This window comes from Pelobates fuscus, chromosome 5, assembly GCF_036172605.1.
Source record: "Pelobates fuscus isolate aPelFus1 chromosome 5, aPelFus1.pri, whole genome shotgun sequence".
Classification (NCBI taxonomy): Eukaryota; Metazoa; Chordata; class Amphibia; order Anura; family Pelobatidae; genus Pelobates; species Pelobates fuscus.
The window spans coordinates 326,459,486-326,483,013 of record NC_086321.1 but is presented as its reverse complement, the minus strand read 5'-3'; the positions used below and the strand labels follow the sequence as shown (position 1 = coordinate 326,483,013).

Below are 23,528 nucleotides of genomic sequence, written 5' to 3'. Positions count from 1 at the left end.
TCCTGATGGATCATATATATCAGACCCTAAGCCCTCCTAGTCAGAATGGGACCTGTTCTAGTGATTTCAATATTATTAGACCAAGGAGATCCAAACCCATAAAGGCAGAGAATATGCCCCTCAGCTTGATGCGTAGGAACTGCTATTTTTTTTTCAAAAACTTACTCTTGTGCACCAAATGTTTTCACTATGCTTGAGATTGTGCTTTTACACTTTTAGAAATAGCAAGTCCTTCATTTTTACCCCATAGTTGGATTTGCCCAAATTTTTCTAAAAAACTTAATTATATCCCCTCTGGCCAAGGAAACGTCAATGCTCTCCCAAGTCAAACCTAGATGAGAAATTATTGGCTTTCCTTCCTACACCAGAGACACTTGAACAAGTACATTCTGGACTAGGAATAAGCGGTCTTCAATTGTCACTTCTTTGGTGAAGTAGGATGGTGCCTCTTTTACCTATCTCCACAGTGGTCCATTTGAGTCTTGCAGCCTTGCATGCAATGCAAATGCACCCCACATACAATGCATCGCACAAGTGCTATATGTTGATGTTCCCTGGTCTACTCAGATGAACTAGGTGTACTAGAAAAGAGTACAAACAAATGAGATATAGTGTGTGCTTTATGTGGCTGGCGAATAGCTCACAAACACAGAGAATGCAGTTAACAAACCACAATGGCCTTATCTTTTTTAATTAATTAAAATATTTGGATTTTCTGAAGCATTTTTTATGGCCCATAGAAGTTTATATTACATTTCCCAACCATGGGGCTTCATCCTGACCATTTGTTAGTAAAAATGGTACCTGAGAAGGTTGACCTGTATCATTTTTATTATTTGCAATCTCTTTAGAACTAACTCTTTATCTAATTAAGGAACATCCGCAAACTGAAGGTGTAAAAGTCTTCAATGAAGCAAAATGTAAGTCTTTGCCATGATGTGTGCATATTACTAGTCTCTTTCCCCCAAATTACTATTCTAGAAGATTTCGGCAATGTCTCAGGTTATAAAATAGTGAGAAACGTGAGAATCTTATTAGTGCATTAATGGAAAAATGAACTCGGGGCATTATTTCACATTTTAAAATAAATAAAAAAAAAGTACATGGGCATTTTATTGACACCTGATTTAGCAAATAAAATCATATTCCTCTTTTCAGTCTTTTCAAAAGAGACAGAAAGATTGCACACATATCACATATAACAGGTAAAATGCAAATAATAATTTCAAGTGTAATTTCACATTCTACACGTATCTAAAGCAGAATATAAAAAAGAAATTAAAAAAAAAAAATCTTACCATATGTTAGTGCTTCTGAAATTGTGATGAAAAACAGCAGCTGTAGTGACCACATTGCTCTTAGGTATGATTTGGAACTGCCTCTTCAATGTTTTTGTTTCCTTTGATGAATGTGTCTGCAGATCACTTGCTTCACGTTTTGTTTTTGTTTGTTTGTTTTTTTCTGTTTCCTGGATCCAAATGTTCACTTTTCAAATTACATAAATTGTATGCAAAATTACCAATATTCAAAATCAGGAAACTTTCAAGACCTAAAAAAATAATTAAAACAAACAGTATTTAGGGAGTCATTCATAAGAAAAAAGCTTGGAAGAAAAAAAAACATGAATCATATAGCCTATATGGCCTTGATTTAACAATCTTTCAAATGATTACATTTCCAAATGAGTAATCCACAAAAATCACCATAGACTTCTGTAGATAAATCATTTGGTACTTTTTTCTAGCAGTATTGAATTATTTAGAAAGCTTATTACATTGCGGACAATAAACTAAGAATTAAACTATTTTATTTACATGGTGTGTTTGAATACTCCTATAAATTACCCATGTAAACTGTTACACAAAACGTTTTTAGTGAACACATTTGTATTACCCATCAACGCTTTGCACATAATGGGATTTAGACACTATATTGGGAATTGAAAACAAGTAATAAGAGAATTGTCATTTTTAAGGAAAAATAGCAAAGATGAAAGAAATGGAAGATTTGTTCTAATTCATCTAGAATAATAATTCATAAATAATTTCATTAATTGGAAACTGGATTGTCAATTATCTACAATATCTTATCTTACTTATTTACTATACCCACACATATTATATACCGTTTTTCCCACCATTAAATGGTCTTTCTAAATGGTCTTAAATGGTAAATGGTCTTTCTAATGATACCATTATTGTCATCATATCATTTACTATAAAAGCAATTATAAAATATGACGAAAACATTTAAAAAAAATGAACTTTTTCCAACTTTGACACCCAAAATCTATTACGCATATACAACCGCCAAAAAACACCCGTACAAAATAGTTTCTACATTTTGTCCTGAGTTTGGAAATACCCAATGTTAAAGGGACACTATAGTCACTAAAACAACTTTAGCTTAATGAAGCAGTTTTGGTGTATAGATCATGCCCTTTGTTTATACAGCTCTAGTCACACCTCTCTGCACGTGACTTGCACAGCTTTCCTTAACACTTCCTGTAAAGAGTCAGCTAATGTTTATACTTCCTTTATTGCAAATCCTGTTTAATTTCATATTTCTTATCTCCTGCACTGTCAACAACTTTCTAGACCTTGCAGGATCATCCCATGTGTGGTTAAAGCTCAATTCAAACAGCAGGAGATAAAAAGAAAAATTGACATCTGATTGAAAATGAAACCATTTTGTTTTCTTGCAGCTCTGTCAGTCACAGCCAGGATAGGTTTGGCAAGTGCTGCATGAACCGAAACAAAAGTGATTTAACTCCTAAATGGTAGATAATTGAGCAGTGAGACTGCGGGGGCATAATCTATACACAAAAACTGTTTCTTTACGATAAAGTCGTTTTGAAACGTGGGTCATTTTAGATTTAATAAACATTTGGCCGGATTGCAGCCAACTTCATTTGCTGTTTAAACAATTTGGAGCCCAGGAACTATGCACCCGACATGAGAAACTTTTAATGTGTGAGTGCATGGGACTATGTGAGCATGTGTGTGTGTGTGTGTATATATATATATATATATATATATATATATCATTTTGTACATTTTTAAAAATCATTTTTAAAATTGTTGTATTTGTTTTTAATTATTATTTATTTTTTTATAATATATATATATATATATATATTTATATATATATATATATATATATGTAGTCTTCGAATGTCCCACACTCAATTTGCCGGTCTTGTGCCTGCCTCGGTGCTGCCTCAGCCGTAATCTATACCAATAGAAAAAGAGTGCACTCAGGAGGACTTCTTTGAAGAAAATATACTAAATGTATTCACATACGTGTAGTAATTTCAAAAACGATCAAGTCGACGTTTCAGTCCCCGAAGGACTTTTATCATAAAAGTCCTTCGGGGACTGAAACGTCGACTTGATCGTTTTTAAAATTACTACACGTATGTGAATACATTTAGTATATTTTCTTCAAAGAAGTCCTCCTGAGTGCACTCTTTTTCTATTGGTATATATATATATATACCAATAGAAAAAGAGTGCACTCAAAAAAAATGTTAATAAATAAAAAAATATATAATATATATACATATATTATATCTATATTATAACTATATATATATATACTTAATAATATATATATATATATATATATATATATATATATATATATAATATATATGTATATATATTATATATTTTTTATTTATTAACATTTTTCTATTTTTTCACCAGCAGGGGGATTGCCTGTCAGTTTAGGCAGTCTCCCTGCAGGCAGCACTATAGACGCAAATTGCGTTTTTTTCGGACGTACCTAGTACGTCCACGTTCGGGAAGGGGTTAAAAACATAGCTTGCATCCGCCCCTTTCTTACACAAGATACTACCTTGTCTATGCTCTAGTAAACTTTTGCATGGATTATTGTAACCTTCTCCTAATTGGTCTTCCCAAAAGTCGTATTGCCCACGCAAGCCACCAACCCTTGCACAAACCTACAAAGTTCTGGACTAGCAAAGATCCTGCAGAATTCTTGGTTGCTACCACACTCCTGCAGTGCCGTGCCAACAGATATCAAAATGCACCTACTGCTATTTTAATTTCAAGAAGAATGATTTAAAACTGAAACACACATCCAGTTGCCAGTCTTATAATGCTAGTAGTCCAGAGGGCAAGTGGCCTGATGCTCCCCTTGCCAGTCCTCAAGTGAACATCATGGACATTTTGGATTGGTTGAAATGATTAAAAATATATATTTTTAGAAACCTCTAAATAATTAGTGTGTTATAAATGCCTATGGCGTGTTTAGTCTTGTACTATGTGAGGTTCACATGGTCTGGTGGACATAAACATTAAAAAAATATCCTTCAATACAAATGCTGATTTAGCAGATGCAACGCTTGGTACATGAAGTGCTATTATGCATGGCCAAGTAAGTACATTGTTTCTTTATATTGTTTTTGTTGTTACGTTTTGTTTTTTTTAAACAATATTTTATTTTATATTTAATATTTGTTTCTTATTCAAAAAGGTTTTGTCAGACATCTTCACTGGAGACCATACCATTGAATTGCTTGAATGTTTTATAACAATTCAGAACAATTGTATCTGCTAATAAATTAGCCACAGAAAGTCACCATTTGGAGACACAAACAATATATATGGGTGGGCTAGGATTAGAGCAAGTGTCATGTATAGAAGTGTGGCTACAGTTCCAAATAGAGCTACGCTTAGAGGTAGGGTAATGCTTAGAGCTTGGATTAGAGCCTGTATTAAGGTTAGGTTTAAGGGTGAGTTTAGTATTAGGGTTAAGTATAAAAAAAATAAAAAATAAACTTTTAGAGTGTAGTATTAGATTTGTATATTTTTTAATTTTTTTTTTTATTAATCCTGCTGTGGTCAAACTGGCAAGCAGGTTGTAGTTTTAGTGGTGGTCTAATCTGTAAAAGATATACATTTAATGTATTATAATATAACCAGGGAATAAAACAGAATACAATATATGGTCTATACAGTAGTAGAATACACTATGTCTGTGAAATCGACCAAAAAATTGTAAATTGTGCGAAAACACATGCTAAATATATTAGTGCCAAATCTGGGAGAAATGTATGATTAAACAACTGTGAAAAATACTCTAAATGCCCACTATTAAAAAGCAAAGGTGGTCTTATTTGCAAATTATATGCAATTGTAAGAGCAACTATCAGTTGGGGGCTGTTATTCCACACCAAATATGCCATAGGCCCAGTAAATCAATCTGTCAAAATTTCAAGTCTTGTACACACACAAAAATTACTACGACTAGGGTACTGCTGTATTCAGGAGATGAAGTTGAACCCATGTTTTCTCCTGCATTAACACACATACGCAATAAAATATTTACTGTGAAACTACAATTTTGTGCTTGTATGAGTGTGATAAATACAAATCATTTAATATATCCAGCAGTTTGGCAGATGTTCATTCCAAAATGATTACAGTGTCAAAATGAAGTGTCAAATTGCCCTTGAGAAATACCCTAGGTGGTCTGTTTTATACAGCTATGCAATTTTGCATAGATTTGTTCAATTTGATGGCTGCTGCTAAACTTGCAGTCCCAGCGTATCAAAGTTTGGAAATGCTTATCTTTGAAAAACAAATTCATACAGTTTGCACAGTTTCCTCCCAGACTTGTCTGTCCTTATCAGGGATACATGGGTGCTCACCATATTTCCTCTACTGTCCATAAGAACGGCCATCTCCTCTTTCACCACTGCTATATTCACATTGGACGCAACACTGTACGCATGTGGCATGTCCTATTTAAGGAACACTCTAAGCACCATAACCTCTTGTAGCGTGAAGTTTCAAATCACTATTAAGAAGCAAAATTGCGTCCTTACCGGGTTTGGCAATTAGGGTCAGGTATCTGGGAGAGAACAGTCATGCCCAAGTATCTGGGAGAGAACAGATGTGCCCTCTAATATTGTTTATATTGTTACTGTCAATGAGAGGGATATATAATGCGGCAAGTACAAAGATCTGAGTGACACTGACAAGGGACAAATAGTTATGGATAGAAGACTGGGTGATGTCCGTGGGATGTCCTGGAACAACAAATCGAAACTATGGAGGCCCTGCCTCACAACTTGCATGATTTAAAAGACCTGCTGCTAATACCTTGGTGCCAGATACCACAAGACAAGTTAAAAGGTCTTGAAGAGTCCATGCTTGGAAGCATCAGTTATGTTTTGGGAGCATGTGGGGGACCTACATGATACTAGGCAGGTGGTTTTAATGTCATGGCTGATCAATGTATTCATTGAGTCTATTAAGGGTCTTTACCCATAGCAAATGGAAACTCTTACAACTACTGAGAGTAACTTTTTGACATGCGTAGAAATTAGAAGTAGGGTTTTACAAAAATGGATTACATTTTACAAAAATATATGACATTGACAAGTCTGATGGTATTTTCCTGTGGCTCTTGGATAAGGTGATCAGGGCTACCCAGAGAAAGAAGAAATGGTTTGGTTTAATTTTTTGGCAAGGATAGTTGCAGAAATATTGACATTGTGGAATGATATGGCTCTAAGCTTATGAATAAATTGAGATCCTTACCCTCTTTTGAAGAACCTTGAAGATAGCAGACGAGGGTAGAGGGGCGAAGTTATCTGGATGAAGTTTAATGCTTAAAGAAATTGTGGCATTAAAATATCAAAGAGTAGCATAAAGTGAGTTCATCTGGCTCAGGACACTACCTGACAGAGATTGAATTAAACTCAGTGAGTGGTTAGAGTTAAGGGAATATATAGCTAGGACATACTTTAATCAGTTCTCCGGATGTGCATGCCTAGGAATTAAACTTGGCTGAAATAGAAAAAAATATATTTTTTCTGTGGAAAAAAAACACCACATTACAACATTTAGGCAAAAATATCCAGTTTGGAAATATTCTCCACTCTGGTATAGTCCCAGTTTGAGTATTTTAGTTTGCGTTTTTCATTCACAAAAATGCAGTGTTTAACGAGTAAGCCATTTGACTTTAAAGTATCGAGGATGGAAGAATTGGATATCGTAGAAAAGAAAGAAAAAAGGAGAGAAAAGGGAGGATGTAAGGAACTGCAATGCCTTGCAAAAGTATTCAAACCCTTGGATATTTACCACATCTGACTGAAAGACTCTCAACTCTTTGTATTGAACTTTTGTCCTGCATAATACTTTATCTGAAAACACAAACTAAATAATAATTATTTTATGATGACATTAGTTTTATGTTGAACGATAGTTGATAGAAAAATAGAAACCTAAATTATGCAGTTTGCAAAATCAGTCAACATTTCTCCGGCCTTGAAGTCCCATGCTCACACAGCTTAACAAAATGCCCTAATAGCAATACATTTACCTAACAATTGGCTTCTAACTGTGAGCCATTACATTAACGAGCATTTTTCTCTGGATAAAAGTCTCACTCTAGAGAAGGATCACTGGTCAGCCTGCAGATCTGAGGGTTTGCTGTAACAACGATAAAGTAATCGCATTCTACAGCAGTTGAGAAAAAGTACAAAAACTACATCCGTTACAAAAATGGCACAAAATAATATTGATGTTGAAATAACAGTTAGCACTGTTGGATCATTTATCCAGAAGAGTAGGATACCTCTAACCAGACACTATCTACAAAAGGATACTCTCGAAAACTCAGCGATCAAGCAAGAGGGAGATTTGAAAGCCAAGAAGAAACCATCAGTCACTCTAAAGGAGCTGCAGAGGTCAGTGGCTAAGATTAGCGTAAATGTGCACCAATTTACAATTTCAAGAGCTCAGCTTCGAACTTAGACTATATGGGAAGATTGGAGAAAAGAAACCATTACTGAAAGCCTGCCATATAAAAGCAGGTAGGGACTTTGCTAAAAAGCATGAGACTGATCCGGCTAAGATATGGGGGGAAAAGAAATCAACTGAAGCTGTTTCCAGTAGTTATTTTTCAGAACCGAGAAAAAAAGAATAAGACTTTTCCTGTGGATTTGCGATCAGAGTTGGTGTATTTTGCATGTGAAAAGCCTTTACAAGGAAGAGATGACAGATTGCTTACCTACAAAGCAGAATAGGCCGGTTATTAATCTTCTACACCTACGTTTAATGTGCTGGTTGATTTGGAAGAAAAACAATGGCCTTTTTCACATCTTATAGATGGACATCTTGTCAAAGCATATTTGACTACCGACACTGTTTGTTGTTCTGCATGAGCAGTCTCCTCAGTAGCCAGAGCACTCCAGTTCTGATTGTCTCATACTGAAGAGGCTTTCTTTCAGATGTTCCAAGAGTATTAAGGCACTCTTCAATGACAGATTGGCCTCTGAATTTTCCCTGGAACCCTCAGTTGATGTGATTAATTTTCATCAAGTGAGGGCCTATTGACTCTGTCGATGAAATGTGAATACTGTACACATTCAAAGAATAATATGTGTACACTACTATTCCGAGAAGACATGTTCTTTGGTAATTTTATGAGGAAGCTGTATGAAAATACAATAGAGGGCAGGAAGAAATGGCCCAGATCTGGAGACATAATCAAAAAGGCTGTTTTAATAGATTTGTTTCTCCTATCCCACACAGTTTTTGTTCCAATATCCAACCTATTCCTGGTTCTACAATTCACAGGAGACTAAAATTATATACTCAAACTATCCAGTGTCCCTGGCTCCCTTCAGTTCTGTCAAATCCTGTGTTGCTTGAATTATCTCTGTATTAATCTCAAGACTGCGTATTATGATATTCAAATACTTCAGATCATCAGCACATTCTGAGGTTTATAATCAGAAATCTACATTTCCAATTAACAGCTTTTCACTTTATATCAAAGGTTTCCCCAAAAACTTTCTAGAAAAAAAATATTTTCCCAAATTGCAGAGATCATGTAGTTTGGATAGCTACTCAATGTAGAGAATGTTTCTTGTTCCAATACAAATGATAATGATTCCGTGTACCCCGTTAACCAAGACAGAAATCATCTCTCCTACTAAATATCAGAAATAGTAATGTCTCAGATTCGGTTGGCGAGAAAGTTTCTGGAGTTCTTCTGTCTCCATTATTTTTTTGGTATTCTGGCCAAACTGGCACATGATTATTCCTCACCTTTCTATTCAACAAACATGTACTATCTCAACCAGTTGATATGTTGTCCACTTCAAGATGTGATGGTTGATCCCAGGCATCTTGGACAAGGTTTGCTTCTTGGAGACAGTGTTGAGGAGTTTGAGCGTTTTCACCTTCTTCACGTGATATAGCCAGTTAAAGAATGATCACAGATCACCTCCCACCAATTTCTGCTTTGTATCTGCCAGGGAAGCAGAACTGCCTGGACACAATTGTCTAGACCAGGGGTAGTCAACCTGGTCCCTACTGCCCACTAGTCGGCAGTTTGGGCTTTCAGGTGGGCAGTGGTGGGTTCTGCAGAAAACGCCCAGTGGGCCTCAAGATCCTTTCATCTCCCCTGCCGGCCCATGCAGAGCCAGCTTAACTGTAAGCCCTCTTGGGCTGGTGAGGAGATCAAAGATCTCCCTCACTGGTCTGCTGGCAAATAGTTCCAGCAGAGGGAGGGAAGGGCCTGGGAGGGCTGCGAGCAGGCTGGTCAGAGCGTTTCTGCATGTTACCATGGCAACACTCTGATACAGTGCTGTGCTCGCAGGAGGACCGGAGAGTCAGCCTGCAGCCAGAGTAGCTACAGGCTAAAGTGAACATACCATTACAATACAGCCAGGTCTTGCAGCATTCCTTATTTGCTCTAATTTTCTTTTTCACAGCAATACCTCTAGTATTGAGATCCCTCCCATAGGAATTCTTCTTTTTGTAATATTTTGTATGAAGCTGCTCCTACTTTTAATTGGATTGTCAATGGTGCCATTATATCATGGTCATGAGACGTCTCATTTTAATTCATATTTACGTCTCATTTTAATTCTCATTTTTAGTTGTTTGCTTTGATTTGCCTATAAATGGAATCTAATCACTTTATTGGCTTTGGACAAATCGGACCATAGTTAAATGCATATTCAATGTCTGATAAGCTAACCTGGTCCATTGGACACTGTTATGTTCTTACAGTCTGTTGATCTGTGTAAACAATTAAGAAGCAAAATTACCAAAAAAGAGCAATGTTTATTATTTTCACATTAATAATCCTTATATGGTTTCATGCAGTTTACTGTGAGGGGAAAAAAAAGTATTTGATCCCCAGCTGATTTTGAAATGTTTGCCCACTGACAAAGAAATGGTCAGTCTATAATTTTAATGGTAGGTGTATTTTAAAAAAAAACATTTTTTTTTTATAATTCTTTATTTTTTTGTGCGATGAAAAAAACTAGACAAACGTGCGATGACAAATCCACAAGATAAAATGAGACATGTAGGTGCAAGCATATTAAATAGCATGTCGATAGTATCGCACTTTTATGAGTAACAAATAAAGTAAAATAAAACAGGCTATGCAGACATCCATTAACGTTACAGTATGAAATGACATAGATGAGGAGAAGTAATGGATTATATTATAGACTGACTGCAGCAAAACAGCTCTGCTTGACTCTTAGGCTTGTGGGGAAGCCTACAGGATAAAAAAAAAAAAAATACTCTCAAGATATACTTAAAATAAAGGTAAATTATGGCCTTGCCTGAGCAATGCAATATTTCAGCAAATGACATCATACCACATCCAAAAAAGCTACCCGACCCCATGTGGGGGGATACAGTGGCACCGTGGCTCATAGAAGCGGTATAGGGCTGAGTGTCCCGAAAACCAGCCTCCAGGTTAGCGCCTTGTGCTTACAGATCTGTCAAAACAGGTGCAGAGATCTGTCCCAGAGTTGTGCCCTTGGCTCTTCTGGGAGAGTAAGTCGTGCGGGGGTGAGAGCTCTGTGTGGTCTGTGTGGTTCCCGCTCAGAACAGTTGTCCTGTCCCCATAGCAGAAAAACACCCCAGAGAGAAATGTTTCCACCTCCATGTTTGACGGTGGGGATGGTGTTCTTGGGGTCATAGGCAGCATTCCTCCTCCTCCAAACACGGAGAGTTGAGTTGATGCCAAAGAGCTCAATTTTGGTCTCATCTGACCACAACACTTTCACCCAGTTCTCCACCGGATCATTCAGATGTTCATTGGCAAACTTTAGACGGGCCTGTGCATGTGTTTTCTTGAGCAGGGGGGCCTTGCAGGTGCTGCAGGATTTCAGTCCTTCATTGCGTAGTGTGTTATCAATTGTTTTCTTGGTGACTATGGTCCCAGCTGCCTTGAGATTATTACCAAGATCCTCCCGTGTAGTTCTGTGCTGATTCCTCACTGTTCTCATGATCATTGAAATCCACGAGGTGAAATCTTGCATGGAGCACCAAACCGAGGGAGACTGACAGTTATTTTGTGTTTATTCCATTTGCGAATAATCGCACCAACTGTTGTCACCTTCTCACCAAGCTGCTTGGCGATGGTCTTGTAGCCCGTTCCAGCCTTGTTGTCACGACTAGTAATGTGGTCCAGCACGCAGAATCTATGTAAACATATACAGTAGTCAGAAAAGGAAAAATAACAGGACAGAGCGTAAACCGGACCTTAGAATGGCCGGACTAATACGCTAGAGACAGAGAATGGTCAAAGGGAAAGCCGAGGTCAAGGAAGCCAGAAAATACTCAATACCGATAAGACAAGCCAAGTCAGGGAAACCAGAGATCAGAATAACCAGGGAAACGCCAAGGATCAGGATACCAGGAAATCAGAAACACGAAACTAGCACTTTCAGGAAACCAGGAAACTAAAACCACGACATGGCAAAGTACTAGGGTGAATTAGGGGTTTAAATACCCCTCTCTAAGCTATGATTGGTCAGAGGGCGACCTCTGACCCCAGAACGTACGTGTGCGTTGACGTCGTGACGTCACGCACACGTTAGTATAATTCTCGGGGGCGGGGCTATCCATAGACGCGACCACGTGGTCGGCGCCATATTGGATTCGGGCGTGATGCCCGGAAGAACTACACGCGCGGTTCCCGGCTCGCCGACGAGCAGGTAAGCTCGTGTAGTCGGAGCGGTCGTGCCGGTCGGGCACGACCGTGAGGCTCGGCGGGCCGGTGACCGCAACAGTACCCCCCACTCGAAGACCGCGCACCGAGCGGGAAGGACCCGGCTTAAGAGGAAAGCGGTTGTGAAATGACCGGATAAGACGGGGCGCATGGACCCGGTCAGCAGGAACCCAACAACGTTCCTCGGGACCATAACCCTTCCAGTCAACGAGATAGGACAAGACACCTCTGGATAATTTGGAGTCCATGATAGAACGGACTTCGTATTCCTCTTGATCACCCACTACCAAGGGCGGAGGAGGAGTGGATACCCTTGTGTAGCGATTGCAAGTAAGGGGCTTGAGCAGAGACACATGGAAAGTATTCGCTATTCTCATATGAGCCGGTAGTGCCAAAGTATAGGTCACTGGATTAATACGTTGGGTAACTCGAAAGGGACCAATGTACCGAGGGGCAAATTTCATGGACGGGACCTTAAGCTTGATATGTCTTGTGGAGAGCCACACCCTGTCACCTGGAATATAGACAGGATTAGCGCCCCGTTTCTTGTCAGCTTGGACCTTCGCTCGTAATGAGGCTTTTTGCAGAGCTGAATGGACGGAATCCCAAGTATCATGAATCGAATCTAAACGGGTGTTCAAAGCGGGGATTTCTGTGTCTGAGAATGCAGAAGGAAAAACAGTGGGGTGATAACCCTGATTAACAAAGAATGGACTGTGATTAGAAGATTCATGAGTGGCGTTGTTTCTGGCGAACTCAGCCATGGGTAAGAGCTCGTACCAGTTAGATTGATTGGCATTTATAAAGCAACGTAAATAGGCTTCTAAAGACTGATTCGCCCTCTCTGCTGCTCCATTTGTTTGAGGGTGATATGCTGACGAAAAGGAGAGTTCGATGCCCAATTGTTTGCAAAAGGAACGCCAAAACCTAGAAACAAACTGGGTACCTCTGTCAGATACTATGCTTTTGGGTACACCGTGCAACCGAAAGATCTCTCTCAAGAATATTTGAACTAGATCTTGAGCAGATGGTAATTTTTTAAGTGGGACGAAATGTGCCATCTTCGTGAATCTATCAATGACCATAAGGACTGTATTAAACCCGTTTGAACTGGGTAGATCCACAATGAAATCCATGGCCAAGTGGGTCCATGGAGCACTAGGTATGGGCAGTGGTTGTGTTTTTAGTACCAGGTCTGTATGTAATTACGAAATTGAATCGGGAGAGGAACAATGACCACCTAGCCTGACGAGAGGACAGTCTCTTAGCGTCCCCAATATAAGCCAAATTCTTATGATCAGTAAAGATCAAAAGTGGCTCTTTGGAACCTTCCAAGAGATGCCTCCATTCCTTAAGGGCAAGTACAATGGCCAAAAGTTCCCTATTCCCTATGTCGTAATTCCTCTCTGCAGGTGTGAGTTTGCGAGAGTAAAATCCACAGGGATGTAAAGGCGTATCAGGACTCTCTCTTTGAGACAGAATGGCTCCAACTCCTGTCTCTGATGCATCCACCTCTAGGATAAATGGTTTGGATGGATCAGGATGGGTCAGGACAGGTGCTGAGGAAAATAAAGATTTTAATCGTTCAAATGCCTCTCTTGCTTCTTTGGGCCAAGATATACAATTTGCTCCTTTTTTTGTTAAATTGGTTATAGGGGAAATCACGGAGGAAAATCCCCTTATGAATTTGCGGTAGTAATTCGCAAAACCTATAAAGCGTTGAGTAGCTTTAAGGCCCTTGGGTAATGGCCACTGTAAGACTGCCTCCAGTTTACGAGGATCCATCTGGAAACCAGACGGAGATATAACGTATCCAAGGAATTGTATCTCCGTTTGGTCAAACTGGCATTTCTCCAGTTTACAGTAAAGGCCGTTCTGTAACAGGGTTTTCAGTACAATTCTCACATGTTCGTGATGTGTCTCTAGGTCTGGGGAATAGATGAGAATGTCGTCCAAATACACTAGAACGAACATGTGAAGGTACTCTCTTAGGACATCGTTGATAAAATCCTGGAATACCGCTGGAGCGTTACATAATCCAAACGGCATAACCAGGTATTCGTAATGTCCCATTCTGGTGTTAAATGCGGTCTTCCATTCGTGACCGTCCTTAATTCTGACTAGATTGTAGGCACTTCGGAGATCGAGCTTGGTAAAGACTCGAGCTCCCTTTAATCTGTCGAATAGCTCTGATATAAGGGGAATAGGGTAGGCATTTTTTATGGTAATCCTATTCAAACCCCTATAATCAATACAAGGGCGTAGGTCTCCTTCTTTTTTAGAGACAAAGAAGAATCCAGCCCCGGCTGGTGAGGAGGACCTACGGATATGACCCTTTCTGAGAGCATCCTTAATATATTCCTCCAAACAAAGATTTTCCTGGGGGGACAAGGCATAGACTCCTCCCTTGGGAGGCATAGTCCCTGGTAATAACTTTATAGTACAGTCATAAGGTCTATGAGGAGGTAACCCTTCTGACTGGACCTTGTTAAATACCTCTTTCAAATCCATATACTGCTGAGGAATTTGTGTGGTCAAGGGAGGTGTAACAGGAACATTAATGGTGCCAATAGGTTGTGGGATTTGCTTAAAGCAAACACCTTTGCATCTCTCACCCCAACTCACAATCTCTCCTTCAATCCAATCTAAACGTGGATTGTGTTTCAGGAGCCAAGGGAAACCGAGTATTATCGGAACTGTAGGTGAAGATATGATTTGAAAGGTAATTTCTTCAGAGTGGAGAATACCCACTGAAACAGTGATTGGCAGAGTTTCGTGTGTGATGAAAGGCTGGGTAAGAGGCCTTCCATCAATGGCCTCGACTGCTATAGGTTTCTCTTTATGTCTTAAGGGCAGGAGATGTTTAGCAGAGAACTCTTTGTCTAGGAAATTCTCCGCTGCCCCAGAGTCAATCATAGCCTCACACTGAACAGTAGTGTTCTCGAAAGATAAGGTTACTTTGACCAGGAAACGGTTCTTAGTCAATTTAGGGGACATATACATCACACCTAAGGTCGGTCCCCGTACGTGCCTTAGGTGTGCAAGTTTTCCGGCCGAACCGGGCATGACGATCTTAGATGTCCCTTCTTGCCACAATACATACATAACCCCTCGTTACGTCTGTGTTGTCTCTCTGCCTCAGTGAGTTTAGCACTACCCAATTGCATGGGTTCAGGTTCTGGAAGAGGCGTTTGGCTACTCACCACTGGGTTAGAGAAACGAGGAGCTATGGACAAATTAGAACGTCTGTTACGTTGTTTGTTTTTCTCTCTCTCTCTGAGCCGGTTATCAATGTTTATCATGTAGGCAATAAACTCATTAAGACTAACCGGAAGGTCTCTAGCTGCAGTTTCATCTTGTATATTCTCAGCTAAACCTTCAGAGAAAGCAGCCACCAGACCGCTATTGGTCCAATCAACCTCAGACGCTAATGTCCTGAACTCTATTGCATAATCGGCTACAGAACGATTGCCTTGCCTGATTCTCATAAGGGCTTTGGCAGCGTTCTTCTCCCTGCCTTTAGGTTCAAATGTAGCCTTAAAGGCCGTAAGAAAGGTACTGTAATCACGGGCTATTGCGTCACCACTTTCCCATAAGGGGTTAGCCCAAGTCAAGGCTTTTCCAGTTAATTGGTTCATCAGATAGCCTATTTTAGATCTATCTGTTGGGAATGAACCTGGGGAGGCCTCAAAGTGGTATTCTATTTGGTTTAAAAAACCTCTAAATTCCTTAGAATCACCTCCATAACGAGGGGGCGGTGACAAGGTTATGGACGGTGGTTTATGTGGTACGGGAACCACTACAGGTGGCGGAACCACAGGTGGTACAGGAGGGACCTCTAAATAGGCAGTCCTCTGGAGCAAGGTCTGAAATGCCTGAGCAAATTGGTCTAACCTGTGGTCCATATCCTCCACCCTATTTTCACAGGCGATCATATGTTTGCATAGTTCTGCAGGATCCATGGCCATGTCGTAATGTCACGACTAGTAATGTGGTCCAGCACGCAGAATCTATGTAAACATATACAGTAGTCAGAAAAGGAAAAATAACAGGACAGAGCGTAAACCGGACCTTAGAATGGCCGGACTAATACGCTAGAGACAGAGAATGGTCAAAGGGAAAGCCGAGGTCAAGGAAGCCAGAAAATACTCAATACCGATAAGACAAGCCAAGTCAGGGAAACCAGAGATCAGAATAACCAGGGAAACGCCAAGGATCAGGATACCAGGAAATCAGAAACACGAAACTAGCACTTTCAGGAAACCAGGAAACTGAAACCACGACATGGCAAAGTACTAGGGTGAATTAGGGGTTTAAATACCCCTCTCTAAGCTATGATTGGTCAGAGGGCGACCTCTGACCCCAGAACGTACGTGTGCGTTGACGTCGTGACGTCACGCACACGTTAGTATAATTCTCGGGGGCGGGGCTATCCATAGACGCGACCACGTGGTCGGCGCCATATTGGATTCGGGCGTGATGCCCGGAAGAACTACACGCGCGGTTCCCGGCTCGCCGACGAGCAGGTAAGCTCGTGTAGTCGGAGCGGTCGTGCCGGTCGGGCACGACCGTGAGGCTCGGCGGGCCGGTGACCGCAACAGTTGTGTAGGTCTACAATCTTTTCCTTGACCTCCTCGGACAGATCTTTGATCTCCTGGTCATGGTGGAGAGTTTGGAATCAGATTGATTGCTTCTGTGGACAGGTGTCTCTTACACAGGTAACAAGGTGAGATTATGAGCACTCCCTTTAAGAGAGTGCTCCTAAGCTCAGCTCCTTACGTGTATAAAAGACACCTGGGAGCCAGAAATCTTGCTGATTGATAGATGATCAAATACTTATTTCACCCATTGACATGCAAATCAATTTAGAACTTTGACATGCGTTTTTCTGTTTTTTTTTATTTTTGTTATTCTATCTCTCACTGATATAATACACCTACCATTAAAATTATAGGCTGATCATTTTTTTGTCAGGGGATCAAATACTTTTTTCCCTCACATTTATGTCTCTGATTTATTTCACTCAATTCTCCGTGGACCTGTTCGTCAAGCCAACACAGCTTTTAACTTCCTAGCTCTTGCTATAATGGCCTCCTTGATGGAATAGTGTAGGAAAAAAAAAAATCACAACAAGTTTATTGCATGGCTTATGGCAGGTCTGTAAGCCCTGATGTCTGTTAAACTTCTATAACCAGATCCTGTGGTCTGGCATGGAGTCTCACTGAAGTTATCTTTTGGCACGCTCTGTCGATCTTCATGGTATTTTGGGAAAAAAAGGACACAGATTTTATTTTGACAGCTTCTGCTGCCTAGCTTCTACACATGGGTGGTGTTAAATTATACTATGGAGCCTGCCATTTCATACAAGACCGCCTCATATCCAAACCACTTCACTCCACTATATATGTTTTTCTTAAATTGCCCAGAGAAGCGGATTTGGTAGTTGTGGTTTGAAGTGAAGTCTTCCTTGGTTGTGAAGTTAAAGCAGATCCTTTCCCATGTGTTAGGAGAGAGATTTCAAGCAGAAAAGTGGGTATCAAGGGACTCAGCAAAGAGGCCTCCAGAGGAGCTGACTAGGTTTCTGAGACAAATACCCTAGAGATATATTTCTTAAGTTCTACGTTACAGCAGTCACCTTGTTCTCCTGATCAACTGTTAGCATGGAACGTCGGTGGTTCCTAACATACGTGACAATGACGCCGATTTAGCCTATATTTTGAGAGAATGGAAGGCAGATTTCAGCTCAGAAAATCATTTTCTTCATTGGTCAAACCGTGCTCTCACAAATTTTTATATAAATTTGTTATATAGGATATGGAACCACTCTCTCCAGCCTTGTCACTGCACGCATTCTGTTTTAGTATGCTTTGCAAATGAGTAGGAAGTGTTTTTTCTCACATTTCAACTCAGCAAGGCTGTATATGTATAAGGATCAATGTTGGCTTGTAATATAAAAACGATCAAATGTAAAATAGCTCTCCACGATTATTTTACTGGTACTCAGGAATAGAAATCAGTCCTGCTGGGCAATTCCTTATGAGCGCATAAATAATATGATATAAACTATTTAGGTATTGATGCCATCTATAGATAAGTTTTGACTTTATATTAAGAATTAAGAATAAAGTAAAATATAATTATAATAGATTGATTTTGCATTTCCAAAGTTTTAACATTAAAGACACTATAGACCCCTAAAACAATTTAGCTTGCTGAAATGCTTAATGTGTGAAAAGTGAATCCTCTTATTTTATTTTACAAAGAAAAAAAATTACCTTGTTACACCCCCTTGGCTTTCAAGCAGACAACATGTCATGTTACTTCCTGGTTGCTTAGCTCAGTGGAGCTAAACTCAAGAGGCAGCAATTGTCCAGAGCCTCTGCATTGCTAAGATTTCTCATAGAGTTGCATTGTGAAGTCTGTGATTAGGCAGCCACAGAGAGTCAGGGGACAGGGGAAGAAGTGGCGTGCTTGGAAATGTAGCAGACAAGAGAACTACATTTTTTGCAAGCTGTTTTAGATATAACTCTAAAGAAAAATGCACAATTAAATGCATGCATGTTTTCATTTGGGGCATATCTGCTAAAGGCCTTGGCCTTTCGTAACATTGGATTACTGGATACAATGTGTATATTGGAAGTCAGATATTTGCAATGTTGTTTATGGTATTTTTGTACACTATTTTGTTTTTTACCTGGGGAAATAGAGCATTAATGAGTGAGCACCTTAGCATTGCTTGGCGTGATTTCTGTATTTACTTGCATGTGTACCCTTTAATTTTAGAAATTAAGAAATAAATAAAAACAATAGTTCTATGTGCCTCTGGCCACTTCTCCTTTAGATGATCTGTTAATGAACACAGTGAGCAGTGAGCACCATACTTAGAAGGACTATGTTCCTTAAGACTGCAGCAATTTGGAAACAAAATCACTGCAATTGCACAGCTAGCAGCTCACAGCTACACGCTAACCAGCTCATTCAGAGACATCACAGGAGGAAGGCTTATTCCTGCCCTTCTAAGAACGTGTACCAGATGTATCCACTGCATTGTGGTGCAGTTGTGTATAACTCCATTCAAAAGACCAGCAGAGAACAGCGGCCTGGACAGCGATTGCCAGTCAAAACAATTGGAAGGTTTGGATTGGCTAACACATGTCCGTACACTTACTTCCAAGTCTGCGGAGAGATCACTTTAAGAACCTGCAAACCTAGGAATTTCAAGCTAATGTAGGAATTTCAAAGGTTTCCTTAATTTTCTTCTGTTCATTTATTTATGTATTTATTTATTTTTGCTATATTGTTTAATGCATTTTCACTATGCAAAGAATGAAATGAAAGTCCGCTCCAACCAGAAAAATCCTTTTAATGTTTTGCATATACATATTTTTCACAGATCAACCTTAAATCATGTTGTATGTCCCAATTTGAACCGATTTAGCGTCACATCCATGGACTCAATTTATTTCTATTTTTTTTACTTCTGTTTTTACCACAATATAAAATGAGTTGAAAAGAAAAGATTATTTTGAGCGCATTTAAAGAGATTATTATTATTTTTTTTTTTTTTTAAACTATAATACTATAATGGGACCTGTCAGACAATTCTGAATTTATCGAGGTGTCTTCTTTCTGGATAAGTGTGATCTAATGATGTTATATTTTATTTTATAAAACATGGTTTCTGAAAGGAACGTGTTGAGGTTAACTAACAAAGAATTTACATGTGTCTCTTCCAATAATAATCTAGTCATCCTATTTGCAAAACATGTTTAATTTGCACATTGAGATCTCATCCAGAATTCCTAAGTTCGCTATGCATTTCTAAACAGTACCACAGTTAACACTTTTTTTTTCTTTACCTTTCGTATGGGGGAGAGCATACCTCTCTTCAGGATGCTAAAGGTCTGTGGCTACATTCCTGACAGAAATCTTGGTATTTTGCAGAGACTTCCAAATGAAGCTTGGTTCTACAATCGACACATCTTCAGATACGTTCTCTTCTGTATGATCAGACTGACCATAATAAGACTAGGTTGTGGTTTGCATCTTATCCTGCAGAGAGAGAGAGTACACATTTTTGTGTCAGCCATACAAAATATACTACCACACTGATTACTTCTTCACTTTGCATTAAATGAAGTGACATAATAGAACAGGAATTGATAATGTCATCCCAGTAATAATCAACTCAAGGCAGTGATGACTAGCCTTCGGCATTGAAGCTATTATATATCATGTTTCCTGTGATATTCCGCCACGCTTTTGGCTGACTGTGCATTGAGTAAAAAGCTGTCAACCTCAGCACAATAGTCAAATGTTAGCTAACACTGCCCTAAGGTCACCAGTCATTGGACATGTAGAATTAATAGATCATTCCCATTATATGCTAATATATAGCATGTTCGAACTATCTGTCTGTCACACATCTTGTGCTTGGAACGTGCCAAGAAATATATATATTAAATTACATATATTTATTCAAGTCTGTATCAGAGGTTCCTACTGTGCTTTATGAGTGTATATGTGCATGTTACTTAAATTCGCTGATCTACAAAAACCTTTTAATTTGTAAAATGAATAATTTAGTAAAAATGTAATTAAAATTAAAAGATTAATATATTTAATTTTTTTTTTTTTTTTTAGAAACGCACGTTTTTGTTTTCCAGATTTTTACACAATTAGTTAATCTGAATAAACATATACACACACACCAAAAAAATAATTATCTAACTTTTCTTCTTCTTCTTTTTTTGTTTTTAGAAGTTATAGGTGACACATGCTATTATACTTTCAACGCTAAAAAGATTTAAAGAAACAAATTTATGCTTGTTGATAAATTCATTTTCATCTGTGAAGTCACAGAATCCATAACTTGTGGAGATGGGTACGCTAAATCTGGAGATGTAGGATCAATCCAAAACCCTCTCTCTTCCTTCTCCTCTCATGGGAATGTTTCCAATTAGACAATTAGTTAATGACGGTCCAAGAATACAAGGCGGAGAAACCAGTTGCGTGGTTAAGAATGCAGAGATTAGCATTCTTTAGCTCATGAGTGGCCAGGAAGGCCAGTAGCAAGGTTTCCATTCTGATGGTAGGAGCTTGCAAAAACCTGTTTACGACCTTGAGATCCCAGATGGGACCTTCTCTGGGACCATGAAAAGTTTCTGAGTGAGGGATAGGATCAATCACTGCCATATCCGCCACTAGGTTCAGAAGTGCTGGGATCAAGGAAGGATGTCTAGAACCAATTTTTTAAAATTGTAGCTCCCTTTGGTGAGAAATAAAATAAATGATGACTTTATTAATCCTTCTTAAAAGGATAACAAATAATGTTAAAGATATTTGGTCACAATCTGGAAGTGCATATTAACTTATTAACACTATTGTTCATGGAAGAGGAAAGTATAATAAGTCAGTATAGGCGTACATTAAGTCCCCAGGAATGATAAAATGGAGATCTTGTCTGCTTAAAGGCTAAACAGATATGATTAGATCTATTGTCTAATTGGAAATATATTGAGTCCTTTGCACAGTATATAGAAATGCAGCATGTGTCAGATGCATAATCCAAGCCATCTCATACAAAGAAGCTTTTCTTTGTGCAACATATCTTCATAATAACTTATTACGGATTATACGGGCTACACGCTACCCCTGTATTCTAGAATCTAATTGCACATAACTAGACCTGAAAGCTATAGCCATCTTCTGCCTTGTTGATATGGCTACTAGGTGCAGGTGGATAGAGGTCCCTAATAAGGTACAGCACTCCATACAGTGTTAATCAGCTTTCCTAGGATCCTTAAAGAAAAAGTAATCCAATTGAACAATAGAGATTTTCTAGGGAAGATAGAAAGTATCACCATCAACATTATTGACTGACTCTCACATGGTCACCTCTTTAAGGGTGATTGGCTTAAAACAGTAGATAAGAATGAAGGAGGCTGAAGGATTGCCTTGTGCTTTATTAATGATGGAGGACATGGCTTGATGTACCTGAGAGCAGCATGGGCCAGATGCATTGTCCAAACAACTAAATCCAAAACAGACACTTAGAGAGAAAATTGGATTGGAGCATCCAGAACCTTTATAGGGTGCATATATAATCTATGCAGGATAGGAGCAGAGATTCATCAAAGAGTTTGAGATCACCCTGGGAAACCTGAGAATTCTCTTTAAAACTGTCTTCAGAGAGAGAGAGACCCTCATTGTGTCCACTTGATAATCCACAAAAGGGGAATACTTATCAGAGACTGAAAAGGAACCTTTCTGGGCAGCTACAGGCATGCACGGCAGAGTGGGCAGATTGATAATGGTGAAGTCTACACAGGCAGATATGGCCTGGTAAACCTTGGGGGACAGAGACTCAGTTGTAGCAGGGGCATCCACTAGCAACCCATCATTTGATTGGGAGTAGGGACAGACTAAGACATAAAAGGTATCGTATTTAAACACCTTGCACACAATACACTCAAACAGAAAACACGAACAGTGTGCACAAGGGTCAAAACAAGAGGAGCCTAGAAGTAGCTTCAATTGTATCTCTTTTGACACCAATGCCATTCCCACCCTTAGAAATAATAATGCTGCCTAATATAATTTCACCCTCACCCACAGAAAGTTTAACCATTTAAAAAAAAAGAAAAAGGCAGAACCATAACTGGGAAATTTCCTATGACATAAACAAGAAGAAGCAGGGTCTAAAAGATTTACTGAGATTGGTTCAAACACTACCTTTGAGGGCATGGAATAGTCTACAATTAAGATTAATTAATTTAAGCATCCCTGCAATGTAAACATCCCCTGTAAAAGCATTATTATTTCAAAAGCCTCATATTGGCTACTAGAAGAGGATGTTTGTATTCATTTACACCCCCTTAATTACCAGAGTTTATTAAAGACGTTGGCCAAAGTAGGCAAGTGCCCATTTTACTGTTGAAGCTTAGAAAATGTTATAAATGCTCTGGTGAATCATAGTTTGGTAATGCATATGCATGAAAAATGACCACCAGAGTAGGTTGTTGTGGATCAAATACCCATGAGGGTATTTCCAACAGGAACAATGACATTTTATATTTTATTTGGGGATAGAAGCAAAATATATCTACAACTGGCAATGCCCAGTTCTATAATCTCAAGCTATAAGCAGAAATGATGCTCCTCTGCCAATCAGAACACTGGCATTGCTTTCAGTAAGTATTCTGAGATCCCCAGAGCCTCATGTGTTAATCAGAAGGAAGAAGGCATTACATATTAGACATAGGGGAAAGGAATCGAAATGTAGATCACCATCTGCTGCAGTAAATCTCCCATGATGCTTTATCAGTGTACTGGTAAACGTTTGGTATCTCTGGTGAATATTTTAGGTGCTTGTCATCCTGTGGTTCCTGGAATTTGAGAAAAGAGCAAAAAGCAGGAAGAGACGAGGAGAAAAAGGGAGAGAGGACATGACACTATTTGGTTGTGCTGTGTATATCTTTTATCTTTAACGTTCTTTTATTTTTAGA

At 39.1% G+C, this 23,528-nt stretch overlaps 1 protein-coding gene across 5 annotated transcripts in view; it reads right to left on the bottom strand.

Annotated features, from left to right (window-relative positions):
• Positions 1-23,528, bottom strand: part of ADGRL3 (adhesion G protein-coupled receptor L3) — a 437,355-nt gene that overhangs the window by 272,364 nt on the left and 141,463 nt on the right. For all 5 annotated transcript variants that reach the window (XM_063455649.1, XM_063455651.1, XM_063455652.1 and 2 more), the window contains exons 2-3: positions 19,881-20,073; positions 1,299-1,549 (exon numbers count right to left, since the gene is read on the bottom strand). In XM_063455649.1, the coding sequence (XP_063311719.1) occupies positions 1,299-1,353 (55 nt within the window). In that variant the 5' untranslated portion in view covers positions 1,354-1,549; positions 19,881-20,073. The remainder of the gene's footprint in view (positions 1-1,298; positions 1,550-19,880; positions 20,074-23,528) is intronic.